Here is a 15398-nt window from a genome sequence, read left to right on the forward strand (position 1 = left end):
TGGTTGAAAATAATCACTGAAGGATCATGTGACACTGAAGAGTATGGCTATTTGCCATCAATAATAATAATAATAATAATAATAATAATACACTTTTAAGAACACTTTTGTTTTTGCCCCCTTTTTTCATGAGCTGAACTCAAAGATCTAAGATTTTTTTCTCTGTACACAAAAGGCCTATTTCTCTCAAATATTGTTCACAAATCTGTCTAAATCTGTGTTAGTGAGCACTTCTCCTTTGCCGAGATAATCCATCCACCTCACAGGTGTGCAGTGTTGTGCAAGTTACTTCCAAACTGTAATACATTATATAGATTACTTGTTACTGTTATTTAAAAGTAATTCTTTACCTTACAATATTACTGTCTCAGAGTTGTAATGCGTTACATTACTCCTGTATTACTTTTGAGTTACTTTCACCAAAATAACTACAGAAGTAGAACTTAACATTCTAAAATGACAAAATGTTTTTACATCCAGTAGAGGGCGATATGATGTAGCATAATGACGGTGGGCTAGCCAGGCTACTAACAATATAGCTTATAATTGGCAAAAAAAGGCTCAAGACAATGCAAGAAAGGATGACAGACAGAATCACAAAGGATCCAAGTCTGTTAAAAGTATGGTAGAGGTAAAGTGATTATCTGACAAACTCGAAGTAATGCGCATACGTCCATCTCGCGAATGTACAGTCTTCTTCTGCCATCTTCACCCATTAGCCGCTTTTCCACTGGCCAGCGAAAACCAGTCAGTATCTGGTGTGACCACCATTTGCCTCAGGCAGTGCAACACATCTCCTTCGCATAGAGTTGATCAGGTTGTTGATTGTGGAATGTTGGCCCACTCCTCCTCAATGGCTGTGATGCTGGATATTGGCAGGAACTGGAACACGCTGTCATATACGCCGATCCAGAGCATCCCAAACATGCTCAATGGGTGACATGTCCGGTGAGTATGCTGGCCATGCAAGAACTGGGATGTTTTCAGCTTCCAGGAATTGTGTACAGATCCTTGCAACATGGGGCCGTGCATTAACATGCTGCAACATGAGGTGATGGTCGTGGATGAATGGCACAACAATGGGCCTCAGGATCTCGTCACGGTATCTCTGTGCATTCAAAATGCCATCAATAAAATGCACCTGTGTTCGTTGTCCATAACATATGCCTGCCCATACCATAAACCCCACCGCCACCATGGGCCACTCGATCCACAACGTTGACATCAGCAAACCGCTCACCCACACGAGTTGACGCCATACACGCTGTCTGCCATCTGCCCTGTACAGTGAAACCCGGGATTCATCTGTGAAGAGAACACCTCTCCAAAGTGCCAGACACCATCGAATGTGAGCATTTGCCCACTCAAGTCGGTTATGACGACTAACTGCAGTCAGGTCGAGCATGCAGATGAGCTTCCCTGAGACAGTTTCTGACAGTTTGTGCAGAAATTCTTTGGTTATGCAAACCGATTGTTGCAGCAGCTGTCCGGGTGTCTGGTCCAATCCTGGAGGTGAAGATGCTGGAAGTGGAGGTCCTGGGCTGGTGTGGTTACACGTGGTCTGCGCATGTGAGGCCGGTTGGATGTACTGCCAAATTCTCTGAAACACCTTTGGAGACGGCTTATGGTAGAGAAATGAACATTCAATTCACGGGCATGTGGCATTGTGTTGTGTGATAAAACTGCACATTTTAGAGTGGCCTTTTATTGTGGCCAGCCTAAGGCACTCCTGTGCAATAATCATGCTGTCTAATCAGCATCTTGATATGCCACACCTGTGAGGTGGGTGGATTATCTCGGCAAAGGAGAAGTGCTCACTAACACAGATTTAGACAGATTTGTGAACAATATTTGAGAGAAATAGGCCTTTTGTGTACATAGAAAAAGTCTATATATATATATATATAATTTTTTTTTTTTAAATTCACTGTTCATTTTTCCCTGTTTTTGATCAAATAAATGCAGCCCTGATGAGCATAAGAGATTTCTTAAAAAAAAACAAAAAAAAAAACCTTTTAAATAATCTTTAAGATTCCTAACTTTTAGTGTAAAATATTTATGTACAATCACAGAGGTCCAGAACCAGAGGCCTCAGTAATTTGTATTTAACCTGTGTGTGCAAACGTAATCTATAAAATGATGTGGTCACGTACACACTGAATCAACACTTCTTTCAAGCACCACCAGGAAACAGTGCTGGGTAGATTACTTACAAATCGTAGTCCGTTACTGATATGACAGGCTCATGACTAGCGGCTAGTCTGTGTGTGCAATTTAACAAACCTGGAAGACCTTCTGAATGTATATAATCAGTATAGGCTTTTTTAGAAAGAAAAATTGATGAAAAGAAAGAATCTATAAATTATGAATAATTTGCCATCGTGTGAATAATATGTAATCATGTAATTTATCAAAAAAATAACTGTATACAAGTATTTTAAAATGTAATATAATCTAATTACAAGTAGTTAATTTTTGGAATCTGATTACATAACCCAGATTACATGTTACATCACAGATTACATCAGTTACTACCCAGCACTGCCAGGGGGCAATCTACAATTAAAAGTTCCAGCCATTTCCTTTTAATTAAATGTTTAATTAACAATCAGTTGATCTGTTTCGCAAGAATCATCTATCTTCATACTGAACCTCTTTTTTTTTTTTTTTTTTTACAAAATGAAAGGGGAGCTATAACCTGAACAGTCACATTCAAGCACCATGTTACATACAGAGGCTTTATCTCACTTCTTTCAGTGGACATACTATGTAGAAAAATGCTGGCTTACAAAATAGCCAATAACATCAATAGACAAAATGTCTGACAACAAGCTTAACAGAATATTTCCCTCTGTTCAGTGGTCAGTTTTCACAATATCTCTCTCAAAAAGAAAAAAAATCACACATTAGTGTTTCACATAAGTCTCTTGAACATGTGATCAGTAAATTCTACAGACTAAAGCTGTTTAATGATAACATAGCAATTTGTATGTAAAATGCCAAAAATGACAGTTAAAATGACAGTGAAAAATACAGTTATTTACAAAACATGATATACTCTTATAGTGAGACACGGACAGTCGGCAGATGTAGCCCATTAACCTTAGGATGAAACCTGAGGTTCCTTAGTCTCTGCATTTTTGGTTCTGGATTATATCACTAAATTGACTTAACACGTCAATAATTCTAACAGGAAATTTCCAAGGGAAAAACATTCACATTTTATACAATGTAAGATATAAAACATTTGCTACATCCTGTACATATTTGTCTCCTTTACATCCCAGCTTACTGGTGTTGAAATTTACTTAAATATATTATAGTCTTGAAAACTGTCTCTGTACAGCGATAGTTTTGATTAATATTTGATTCATGTTATTTCTGAATAACACTTTTTTCCCCATGGATACTTAACCGAAATACTTAGCCATAAAAATAGTGCTAATAATCTATTTAATATCTTTCAGATACACTTACTAGTAGATTGCTACATCCTACCAATCTATATTTCCAAAAATAGAATTGCTTTTCCACTTTTCACTCTTAAATGTCAGTAAATGTTAATTTAAATCTTAAATTTCACAGTTGATATTCAGTTTCTGTATGGCTGTTAGATGAGAAAATCTTTTTAGAATGTACATAAAATGTCAACGTTTGCCATTAATAATGGTAATACTCTACAAAATTACAGAGGTGGAAGATTATTATCAGTTGGAACACTTTTCTTTAATAATAAATAAAAAAAACACCCAAAAGACAAGAGACGGAACCCAAAAGGATTCAGATAAACATGAAATGCTCTCATTAAAAAACAATTTTCCCGATTGAAATGTGTGGATATTGCTGTCGTTGTCTCTGTCAGCCGGTAGGGGGCAGTAGAGGTGAGTACAGGAGCCTCTAGACCTGAGTGGAGTATGATCTTGTGAGAGAGGGTCTAGGGCGGGCGCAGGTAGAATATTCTGAAGGCATGTCTAGACTGCGCTGGAGATGGAGCGACGTGAGTGGATGAGGACATCGGGAGGGGCGGGGGCCAGGTATGGCTGATGGTCATGTGATGCCTGTGTACAAAACCCCTGGAACCTGCTGATCATAGAAAACAAAGCGTTTCTGAAAGAGTGTGAGAGGGAGAAAACAGGGTTAAGGTAATATTTAATTAGTGAAGGGTGTAATGCTGCTCAATACAAGGTGACTATGATATGTTTTAGAGCATCTAAAGCACACATGATGCCTTAAAATGTTGGAACAGAGCTAATGAGACACTTTGAAAACCTCAAACACAATGCACCAAATTCCCCTTCATAACCAAATAAATAAGTATTTCCCCATCCTGGATATCACTCTTAAAAATGCTGGGTTAAAACAACCCATTTTAGGTCATTTTGGACTATACTGCTGGGTTAAAATGGGTTGCACATTAAAATCATTTTAACATGCGGAATGACTACAGGAACAGCACAGCAACAGTAATAAACAAAAGGTGAGATTTATTAAGCAAGAACACCTAGAAAAAAAAATATAGGCAAAAGTAAAAACAATGTGTAGAGTGTGAGAAAAAGTACAGAAAATGGCAAATCAAAATATAAAGCTTATAATAGCAATGAAGCAATAGCAATAGAATATTAGAAATAGCAATGAAGTTGCTATTTATGAAATAAACATTGTTGAATAAATTTTTAATAGCTTACGTTAAAGTCACCTTTAAATCAAAATCGACATTTTTTTTATGGAATGTTGCAGCATTTATTATAAATGATTTATATGTGGATATCATTATTTATTTATTTTTTTTAAATTCATGTGCCCTTGTAATCTTTAATCAAAATAACTTCCTCTCCCTCTTGCAGTAACATCTCTTCGCTTCTCTGATGATGTGTTTATTGGTGTGAGGGCGGGACAACTTGTCACTCACATGAGCTCGACCAATAGCAAACCATAACCATCCAACGATCCAATCAATTCCCCATGGCCAAAAATCAAGTCCTGCCCTACATTTTTTCTTGTTTAAGAAGCCATTTCACTCGGATATATGCAATAGGGAAGAAAAGACTATCGTAACTTCTGTTTCAAGACCAAACTTGACCAGATATTTTGTTTATGCTTATTGTAAAATAGTCCAACTATGGCCAAAGCCTCAGGCCAAGAAACACACAGACTGAAACCTAGTAATAAACACTAAAAAGTGAGAATAAACTGTGTATTATAGCGAATCGATAAGACTAAAGTGTTTTTAAAGTGGCCCTATTATGGTATTTTAAACTTTCCTAATTTTTTTTTTGGAGGTCTCCTAAAATAGGTTTACATGCATCCAATGTAAAAAAAATAAAAATAAATTTTTCCTAATATTCATTGCAGCATCATCTCTTTTCTCACAGTGTCTGAAACGGTTTGATAAAGGATTCAGTCTCCTTTCCGAGAGTCTACTCTGCTCTGATTGGTCAGATGGCTCAGTCTGTTGTGATTGGTCTAGAGCTTACAGTGCGAGCTGGAAACGAAACCGTAACTATATCTTAATTTTAGCTCCAGAGGCTTCCTTAGTACTTGTATACACAGTAATACAAACAGTAACAATAGTACTGGTGTGGGGGGCGTGGTAAAGCGCAGTCTGTGACAGGAGAGAGAGTGTGGAGACAAGCAGTGAGAATTGGGTCAAGAGCTTGAGACTAACACCTGTCTCTGATTCTAGTAATTGGCGGAGAGATAAGATATAAGACACTGGAAGACCAGTGAGAGAATGAGAGCTGGTCACTCAAGCTGAATGAAAGCTCTTTGAGTTGATGTGCTGGAAGCACCAGTTTTTGAGTTGTTTAATAAATACATTTGCAAAGTATTCTCGCCGCCCTGACTTCTTCCCTAACCCTTGAACCTTATCACAGTCAGTTTTACTGTACCAATTCCAGTACGAGTCCTCATCCTTTGAAATAAGGAAATATGGAAGTCCACACAATCATTGATCGTGGAAAGACCATAGGAAGACTATAGGCTGGCATTATGCAAATTTGTTACAAACCAACGTAGATAAACTATATTGCCAAAAGTATTGGGACACCCCTCCAAATCATTGAATTCAGGTGTTCCAATCACTTCCATGGCCACAGGTGTATAAAATCAAGCACCTAGGCATGCAGACTGCTTCTACAAACATTTGTGAAAGAATGGGTCGCTCTCAAGAGCTCAGTGAATTCAAGCGTGGTACCGTGATAGGTTGCCACCTGTGCAATAAGTTCATTCATGAAATCACTACTAAATATTCCACGGTCAACTGTTAGTGGTATCATAACAAAGTGGAAGCAATTGGGAACAACAGCAACTCAGGCACAAAGTGGTAGGCCACGTAAAATCACAGAGCGGGGTCAGCGCATGCTGAGGTGCACAGTGCGCAGAAGTCGCCAACTTTCTGAGAAGAATGGTCAAAAATTCCCATAAACACACTCCTAAACCTTGTGAAAAGCCTTCCCAGAAGAGTTGAGGCTGTTATAGCTGCAAAGGGTTGGCCAACTCCATATTAAACCCTACGGATTAAGAATGGAATGTCATTAAAGTTCATGTGCACGTAAAGGCAGGCGTCCCAAAACTTTTGGCAATATAGTGTATGTTACGGAAGTGAGACCGGAATTGCTGATTTTTGTTTAGAAAACTTGGATCATTTTGCCAGTTCAGAATTGATTCTGTCTTTTAGGAGACAAGCATGCACTTTGATCTTTGAAACTTAGATAGATAGGCGAAGTTTAACTTGAACCGTTTGAACTTGCGTGATGTGCTCTTTCACATTCGCATTCCCAAACCAGCACCATTGGGTTACTGGTTATGAATGATTATTAAACCAAATCAACCCAGCTTCCTCACCCAACAGTCTCAAACCAGCATTTAGGTTGAAAAATAACTTAGTGTTTTTTTAAAGTGTATGATCCAATTATTCATGGCTATTTAAAAACCACAAGTATGTGGGAAGCAGTCCTTATTCAGCTGAAGAATAGGCACATTATTATACAGTATAGTTAGCAGTTAGATTTCCCACGCTTCCCCTCCTTATCCTGGTGTCCAATGCACCCACCCGTCACCCCTTACCTGAGGGCCACTTAACTTTTCGAGTGGACTCTCTACGCAGGGCATGGCCACCATGGGCATGTTGAGCGAAGGCTCCGGGCGTGGAGGGTGCACAGGGGGTGGTAAGGGTGGCAGATAAGGCTGGGTCTGCTTGAAGTTATTGATCACACATGTGACCTAGAGGTGAACCAAGAAGGGAGGTTAATAATGACAACAAAAATGTGCAAGACATATACTATATGACAATGTAGGATTAAGGCTTAATGCCCAGAGCATGTTCAGCCTTGGCATGTTTGTGATTGTACTAAGAGGATGAAGGAGTGAGTCTAAAGCCAGTGGATTAGCTGCAGACTTACTAAACATCTGAGTACTAGTATTAACTGATAAACAGGTAGTGACCTGTTTCACCCTCTGACATGGCGTGAGATTTTAGATGTATTCCAATTCACACTCTAGTGTGCATTTAGATTTTAGTTAGTTGAAAATAGTATTATTTCAGGGTGGGTTTTCTGGCATTCTTTTTGATGGAAATAACATCACAACATTTATTTCCATCAAGAAGTGCATCAGCTTTTGGTCAAGATCTTGCATTGACAGTGCAAGAGTCAAGCACTCTGTAAAGTCTTCTCCAGCACATCCCAAAGACTTTCAATGGATCTAAGGTCTGGACTCAAAGGTGCCAATTCATGTGAGAAAAACCATTCTTTCACAATTTGAGCCTGATGAATCTTGACATTGTCATCCTGGAATATGGCCATGATGTCTTCCTACATGGTTGTTTAAGAAATGAAAAGCTACACACTCCATCAATTAGGGTTAGAAGAACTGTTCCCAAACATATAACATGCTAGAAACATAATAATCACTGCAATAATGATCCAGTCATAGACTCTTAAGTATTTGCCTATTTAAATCCAAACAGTGACTTCTTTTTTGGCTGGGCAGTGTATTATTACAATTTAAAATATCTGTTCTCTATTTTAATATATTTGAAAATGTAATTTATTCTGTGATCAAAGCTGAATTTTCAGCATCATTACTCCAGTCTTCAGAGTCACATGATCCTTCAGAAATCATTCTAATATGCTGATTTGCTGCAAAAAGAACGGCATTTATTTGAAATCTTTTGTAACATAATAAATGTTACTGTCACTTTTGATCAGTTTAATGCATCCTTGATGAATAAAAATGATTAAAATCTCTTTATATATATATATATATATATATATATATATATCATTGACCCCAAACTTTTGAATGGTAGTGTATATATTTTTGAATTGGAATGAATTCTTTAACTGAAGAATACATTGAACAGTCTGGCTGCGGTGAATGTATGTTCTGGTCTCTAAGGTTGGCAGATTCTCACCAGAAAAGCAGCGATAGCTCCTCCAGTGAGATATCCAGCGAGAACATCAGACCAGTGGTTGCGGTACTCAGCTACACGCACGATGCCCACCAGAACAGCCAATGAGATGAGAGTCAGACAGAGAGTGGGTTTGGTCAGCCTTGTGCCTTTAGTCTTCCATACCAGAGTTACATACATCTGAAGAAAACACAAAAATACACATTGGTATGCATAAATACTTATTTCATGACAATTCGCTCAGCTGTATGCAATAACATTATGCAATATACAACATTTGTTGTAGGGTGCTTCTAACAGCACAACACCTCGAACATAGATTTATGCACGCATAATACTCTTGTCGAATCATTTGTCAACTAAACTTTGCCTATTCTATCCTTTTATTTGTGTTTTTACTTCACAACTCTGCCTGAAGGCCAGCAGCATCATCTCAGAGTCTTCTCTGCACTGTTGCAGGAGTTTATTGTGCGCAAAGCTTCTAGCTGTTTCTCAAACTAGAGACTCTGATGTACTCCTTATCTTGATGTCTGGGCTGTGCACTTTTCTCTGTGGTGGTTAGATTGAGTAGTCCACAGAATAGACTTCATCCCTTAAAAGAACAGCACTAATGGGGCTAATAGGTTTCTAGAGAAACTTGTTTGTTTTTGGCCTTTTTTAAACTCAAAATTTGACTTGAAACTTGAAAGTATACGCCGACTTACAAGAAATACAAATGTATTCTACACTATACTTCAGCAGTGCAAAAGACACTGCACTGCCGTCTCCACACTTCATTAAAGCTGCATAATCATTCCCAAGTGTGCTAATAATAGGAAAAAGATCTTGAGTACCAAATCAACACATTATGATAATTTCTTAAGGATTATATAACACAAAGTTTCCTTAGTGCACTGGATTAATGGCTGCTGAAAATGGGGATTTGCAATCACAGCATAAAAAAATTATTTTAAATAAAATATCTATAAATAAATAAGTTATTTTAAGCAGTAATAATCATTAACAATATCACTTTTTTGTATGGTATATTGATTAATTAAATGCTAAATTGGTGAATAGTTTGTGAATTACTTTCAAAAACATAGAAATGTCTTAAGAAATGATATTTAATTTGGGTTTTGGCATCACAGCAAAACATGTAATTTTAAAATTATCTAAAAATATAAAAGTTATTTTAAACATTACAGATTATGTACTACATTACATTTTTTATTATATTGTGATTCATTAAATGCTACATTGGTGAATAGGATTATGAATTTCTTTCAAAAACATAAACATGTCTTAAGAAATGATATTGTAAACTGCCATCACAAAAAAAAAGTAATTTTAAAAATATCTAAAAATAAAAAACAGTAATTTTAAACAATCATAATTACTATATTGTGGGTTTTTTTTGTATTTTGATTAATTAATGCCACATTTGGGGAATAGAATTATGAATTTCTTTCAAAACCTTTTTTTTTTTTTTTTTGCCAACTAAAATGTCTTAAGAAATTAAATTGTAAACCTGGTTTTGGCTTCATGGCACAAATGAATGAATAATTAAATAAATAAATAAATATTTAAAAAAAAATTTTTTTTTTAAATAATAGTAAATAATTATTTACTATATTACATTTTCATTGTATTTTAATTAATTAAATGCCATATTGGCGAACAGAATTATGCAATTCATTCACAAACATAAAAATGTCTTAAGAAATGATATTGTAAACTGCGTTTTGCCATTATAGCAAAAAATTTAATTTTAGAAACATCTAAAAATGTTATGTTTTTTATTGTATTTTGATTCATTAAATGGTACATTTGTGAATTAAGAATAGAATTATAAATTTCTTTCAAAAACATAAAAACATCTTAAATGATAAACTGGGGATCAGAATGCAAAGTTGACCAGTCAGATATACTGGTCATTTCAGCAGAATCATGACCAGATATTCTGAATCATGATGGCACAGGATCTAGATCTCTGTCATCTCTTCAGTTAGTTAAAACATCAGCACTACTGAAGAAGAGGAGAGGATGGCAGTGATTTGATTGGCAGTCATGTTTGATGTCTTGTCCCGGCTGTACTCACCACCGTATAGACAGCGGAGTACATGCTCAGCGCTGCGTCCTTCGAGGGGAAAGATTTGCGGGCAGAGACGATGAGGTAAGGGTTGCCGGTGCACGCTCGCCGCTCTGTGATGTACTGCAGCGGTGAATGGCAGCCCAGTGCTGTGTAGTTTGGGCGGCATGTAGACAGGAAGTGAGGTGTCTGGTTTCCTGTCACTACCTGCCCTGCATTGGCAAAGATGGTGGTGGTAAAGAGGCCAAAAGAATACACACCTGAGAATAAGAGGAAGAGGGGAGAAGGATGCAAAAATTAACATTTCATCAACCACTTGATAATTATAAGGTGATTTTTAACATGCTGGCCATTTAGAGTAGTTTGATATACACTAAGTTTGAATGCAGTAAGATTTTTTTTAAAAGATTTTTTTTTTTTCCAGAAAGGATGCATTAAATTGATCAAAAGTGACAGTAAAAACATTTAGACCTGTAATGTTACAAAATATTTGTATTTCAAATACAGTAAAGGCTGTTCTTTTGAACTTTCTATTCATCAGAGAATCCTGAACATAATGTATCATGGTTTTCACAAAAATATTAAGCAGCACAACTGTTTTCAACATTGATAATAATAAGAAATATTTCTTGAGCAGCAAATCATCATATTAGAATGATTTCTGAAGGATCATGTGACACTGAAGACTGGAGTAATGATACTGAAAATTCAGATTTGCATCACAGGAATAAATTACATTTAAAATATATTAGAATAAAAAATAGTTATCTTAAATTGTAATAATATTTCACAATATTACTGTTTTTACTATATTTCAAATAAAAGCATCCTTGGTGAGCATATGTGACATTTTTCAAAAACATTAAAAATCTGGTTACACTGGTTATTTCAATGGTCCGCTTTAGACATTCTACTTTGCAACTACATGTCAACAAACTCTACACTGTTAACCCGGATAAGTTGGATAAAACTCAAAACAATTGAGGCAATCAATTGCCTCAAAATTTTTAAGTTAAGAAATTCAAAGTTTAAGTAAGCAGAACTGACAAATTTTTATTTTATACAACTAATACATTTTAATTGTTCCTAACTTGAAATGTTTGAGTACACTCATACATGTACCTTAAAATTATCACGTAACCCCAATGTAAATATTTTTATTAGTGTAAAATTAGCTAGCTATAACAAGCTAATTCAGAAAATGATAACTTGCTAATTTGCTAGCATGTTAACTACAACATTGACTTGCTGAATGAGTGCAGCAATATAAAACATTTAACATACTTGCTCTTAAACCAAGCCGCATGCGCCACTTGTCACCATGATGATAACTCTCCAAAAAAACCCGCATTAACAGAAACTCTTCTAAATTAGCATAACAAAACATCAGTCACCACTAAATCCCCCACTTAACATTAATCTTGCACAAAAAACATTAGGTGCGTCCCAATCCGTGTACTTATGCACTATTCTATGACGTTTTTAAGTATAAATAGTGCAAGTAGTGTGTTCACACTGAAAATTCCAAAAAGAAAAAGTACACTTTAAATACCAGGATGATGCACTAAATTAACGGAAAAAACGAAGTGTGGAATGTTGGACACTTCATGCACTCAACTGTCGCAGCTTTAGTTACTTAGCGGAGGGGGGATGGGGTATCAGACTCCGTTGTTAAATGACAAAATAACCTACATAGTGCATGAGTACATAGTGTATAAGTGCATAGTGTATAGTGCGTCGTTTGGGATGCAACTATTATATAACACTTAATTTTAGCATTTACTCTCCCTTTCGAGTGCCCTGGACAAAGCATGCTGAGAAACAGAAATCCCAGCCCAGATTCAGATAAACTTAAGTTTGTCTAAACTACAACAAATAAGCTCTTAAAACTCAAAACAATGAAACAGTTCAGCTTACTTAAAATATATCAGTTCTGTGAACTTGAAAGAAAAAAAAGTGCTAAATACTCATAAAAGTTAATTTGACTGAACTAATTTGTTTAATTTAAGTTTGTCCTACTCAAACCAATTAATTATTTTGAGCGTTAGGGTTTAGTAGACTGTAGTAGACTGTTAAGTTAGGGTTAGTAGAATAAGTTGACATGTAGTTGCAAAGTTACTTATAGTCAGTATAATGTTTAAAGTGCGGATCAAGTAGTCTATGGAATAGAACAACACTAATGGGGCTAATATGTTTCTAGAGAAACTTGTTTGTTTTTGGCTCTTTTTAAACTCAAAATTTGAGTTTAAATTTCTTTATTGAAATAAAGTGTTACCAAAAATCTTACCATCCCCAAATTTTTGAACAGCAGTGTAAGGTGCTTCACACATACACACATACCCATTTCCCAAAGAAGTTGTAACATGGCAGGAAAAGTTTGATTCTATGTGTCTGAAAGACTAACATTTGAATAAGACCCAAAGAAGCAAAGAAAACTCAAAGCATTGCTTACCAAGGAAGCGGACGATGCGTCTCAGCAGCGGGTTGAAATAGCAGCAGTCAGCCGTAACAATCGTCTTCTCCTGTGTGGCCTCAGGTTTAGTGAAGAAGGATGCGAGCTCCCCCAGTAGTATCTGCAGGAGACAGACGTGGGAATGAGATTTCTCAGGTGCATATAGCTTACAAAGAACAGCGCTTAGGGGGAACCACAATATTTATTTTCCTTAAACTGATTAAAACGATTGCCAAATGTACAAGGCAACATTTTTCATTGTCAAGACTGCTTGTGTTCCAGTTCCAAAATTTACAAGAAATTTACAAGAATGATAGAATCTCATTTTCAATCCCATGAATCTATAAATGCTAAATGTACCAGCACAGCTGAGACATACATGTTCAATGTGCCCTAATGAGACTGCATTCATAAAACATGAATCCTCACAGATTGGAAAGCAACACTATATGCTGACAAATAAAAGTATCCATGATAAAGAAAATATTTTTTCAAAAACGTCTTCGTAGAAATATATAGGCCTATATTTATGTTGGTGTTACATGGTTTTGATAATCTTAAATTATGCAGTTTTGAAAACCATTTTCTAGAAAGGTTTAATCACTCTAAAAATGTCATGTGGTGTAACCATCAAGTAAAAAGTAATAACATATTTCTTTATACAGTTTTGAATATTTAAAGGGTTGGTTCACACACACAAAAAAAATGTCATTATTTACTCACCCTCATGTCGTTCCAAACCCGTTAGACCTTCGTTCATCTTCGGAACACAAATTAAGATATTTTGATGAAATCCAAGAGGATTACGGGTTTGGAACGACATGACAGAGGGTTAATGACAGAAATTCCATTTTTGGGTGAACTAACCCTTTAAAGTATATTTAAAAGTATTTGTACAAATATCACGAATTATTAATTCATAAATAATATGTTCTGTTTTGTGTTTTTTTTTTTCTGTTTACTTTATGCTTCCCCACCCCTACCACCACCAAAAATAGCAAAATTAGTTTTAATTCAGAAATGAAAAACATGCTCATCATCATATATGCAATGTTTTCATATGTCATTGTACGAATGAATTGCATTTCCAGTAATTGCACCCAATGAAAAACAAATTATATCAATACCAAGAAACATGGACAAGCAGAAAATACTTTTAAAAAGACACAATTTGCTATGGCATTAAGTGTCTGAGTTAGTTGCACTTGTGAAAATGTTTGGTTGCCATCTCAAACAGCAAATGTCTGGTGTTAAATATCACACCTTTTTAAGTGTTACTTAACCTAACTGAAAAGTCTTTGATCTATCTGACCTCCATAGACATGAAGATCCAGGTCAACGTTTTGTAAAAGTGGTTGTTGCCTGTGCTAAAAGATCTCTTATCTAATGCCTATTTTTTATGCGTTGACAAATGCCACTCCAACCCTCTTACAGAGGGAAAATGGATATTATTCAGGGACATAAAAGCCTGAATTTCTGAGTAACCTTCAAATGTTTAGTGATATTCTATGAATGATATTTTGTGGGGCATATTGTGGCGTTTTGAGGGCTCTTGTGTTGCGGTTTAACAAAAAAGGTGAAAATAGACAGACAGAGGAAGAGAAAGCGAGAAAAAAAAAAGAGAGAGAGAATGAATATTTGACAAGAACATCCTTGATATATCAGAGTGCTCTGAAGCCGCAATGTTGAAGCAGCAGTGATACTGGCAACCATTATGCTTTCAAATCCTTAACACACATCACGATTATAACACATCTGCTCTGAAGAGTTTCAAAACTCTGGGAAAAGTGACACACACACACACACACAGATGAAACATTTGGAGTTCACTGAATGCCTCAGTGTCAAACATTAAAGGAGCTCAAAGCACTCTTAGTAGAGTTCACATCTGTGGACACATTAGGGTTGTTTTGTTGTGGTTACTTCTGCGTTATCCTTCCATAAAATAAAGAAGAGTAAAAAATGTTAACGGTTCAGTCATTTAAAGGAATAGATTACTCCATGTCATCATTTATTCATCCACACAAGTTACTCCAAACTCATATGACTTTCCTTTTTCAATGGAACACGTGTTAATTTTATAAAATTGAGAAACATACAGTAGTTGCTAAAAATGATGTTGTTCTAGAAAAATTGACATCTTCACCCTTTATTCAAATATTATTAAAAATTTGTTAAAGATTTTATAAGCGTATTGCATAGTTGTACTTGGAGTCCATTGTTTTATTTGTAATAACGCAATGAAACATGACAAATTGTGCAGACATAATTTTTGGCTAGTATGTCATATAAAGAAAATGAATTTTTTTTTTGCATAGTAAAATAAAACCTGTAGCTGTAGTTTGCCCTTTTTTTGGACAAATAATTTTGTCAGGTAAATACCTTACCCAAGTTTAGTGTTTTGCTCTTCCCTCATATTTAAAATATTAAAAAGCTTGCAGGGTTTAAGCGAGGGTTTTAATATT

General features: G+C 35.8%; 1 protein-coding gene across 10 annotated transcripts in view; it reads right to left on the reverse strand.

Annotated features, from left to right (window-relative positions):
• Positions 1–3670: 3670 nt before the first annotated feature.
• Positions 3671–15398, reverse strand: part of plppr2b (phospholipid phosphatase related 2b) — a 52965-nt gene continuing 41237 nt past the window's right edge. For 4 of the 10 annotated variants that reach the window (XM_051898029.1, XM_051898023.1, XM_051898030.1 and 1 more), the window contains 5 exons: positions 12934–13054; positions 10491–10741; positions 8414–8590; positions 7082–7221; positions 3671–4107 (listed from right to left, as the gene is read on the reverse strand). In XM_051898029.1, the coding sequence (XP_051753989.1) occupies positions 3972–4107; positions 7082–7221; positions 8414–8590; positions 10491–10741; positions 12934–13054 (825 nt within the window). In that variant the 3' untranslated portion in view covers positions 3671–3971. Of the gene's footprint in view, positions 4108–7065; positions 7222–8413; positions 8591–10490; positions 10742–12933; positions 13055–15398 lie in introns of all 10 variants that reach the window. The other 6 variants (XM_051898025.1, XM_051898033.1, XM_051898024.1 and 3 more) reach the window with 5 other exon arrangements.

Source organism: Ctenopharyngodon idella, chromosome 6 (assembly GCF_019924925.1).
Source record: "Ctenopharyngodon idella isolate HZGC_01 chromosome 6, HZGC01, whole genome shotgun sequence".
Taxonomy (NCBI): Eukaryota; Metazoa; Chordata; class Actinopteri; order Cypriniformes; family Xenocyprididae; genus Ctenopharyngodon; species Ctenopharyngodon idella.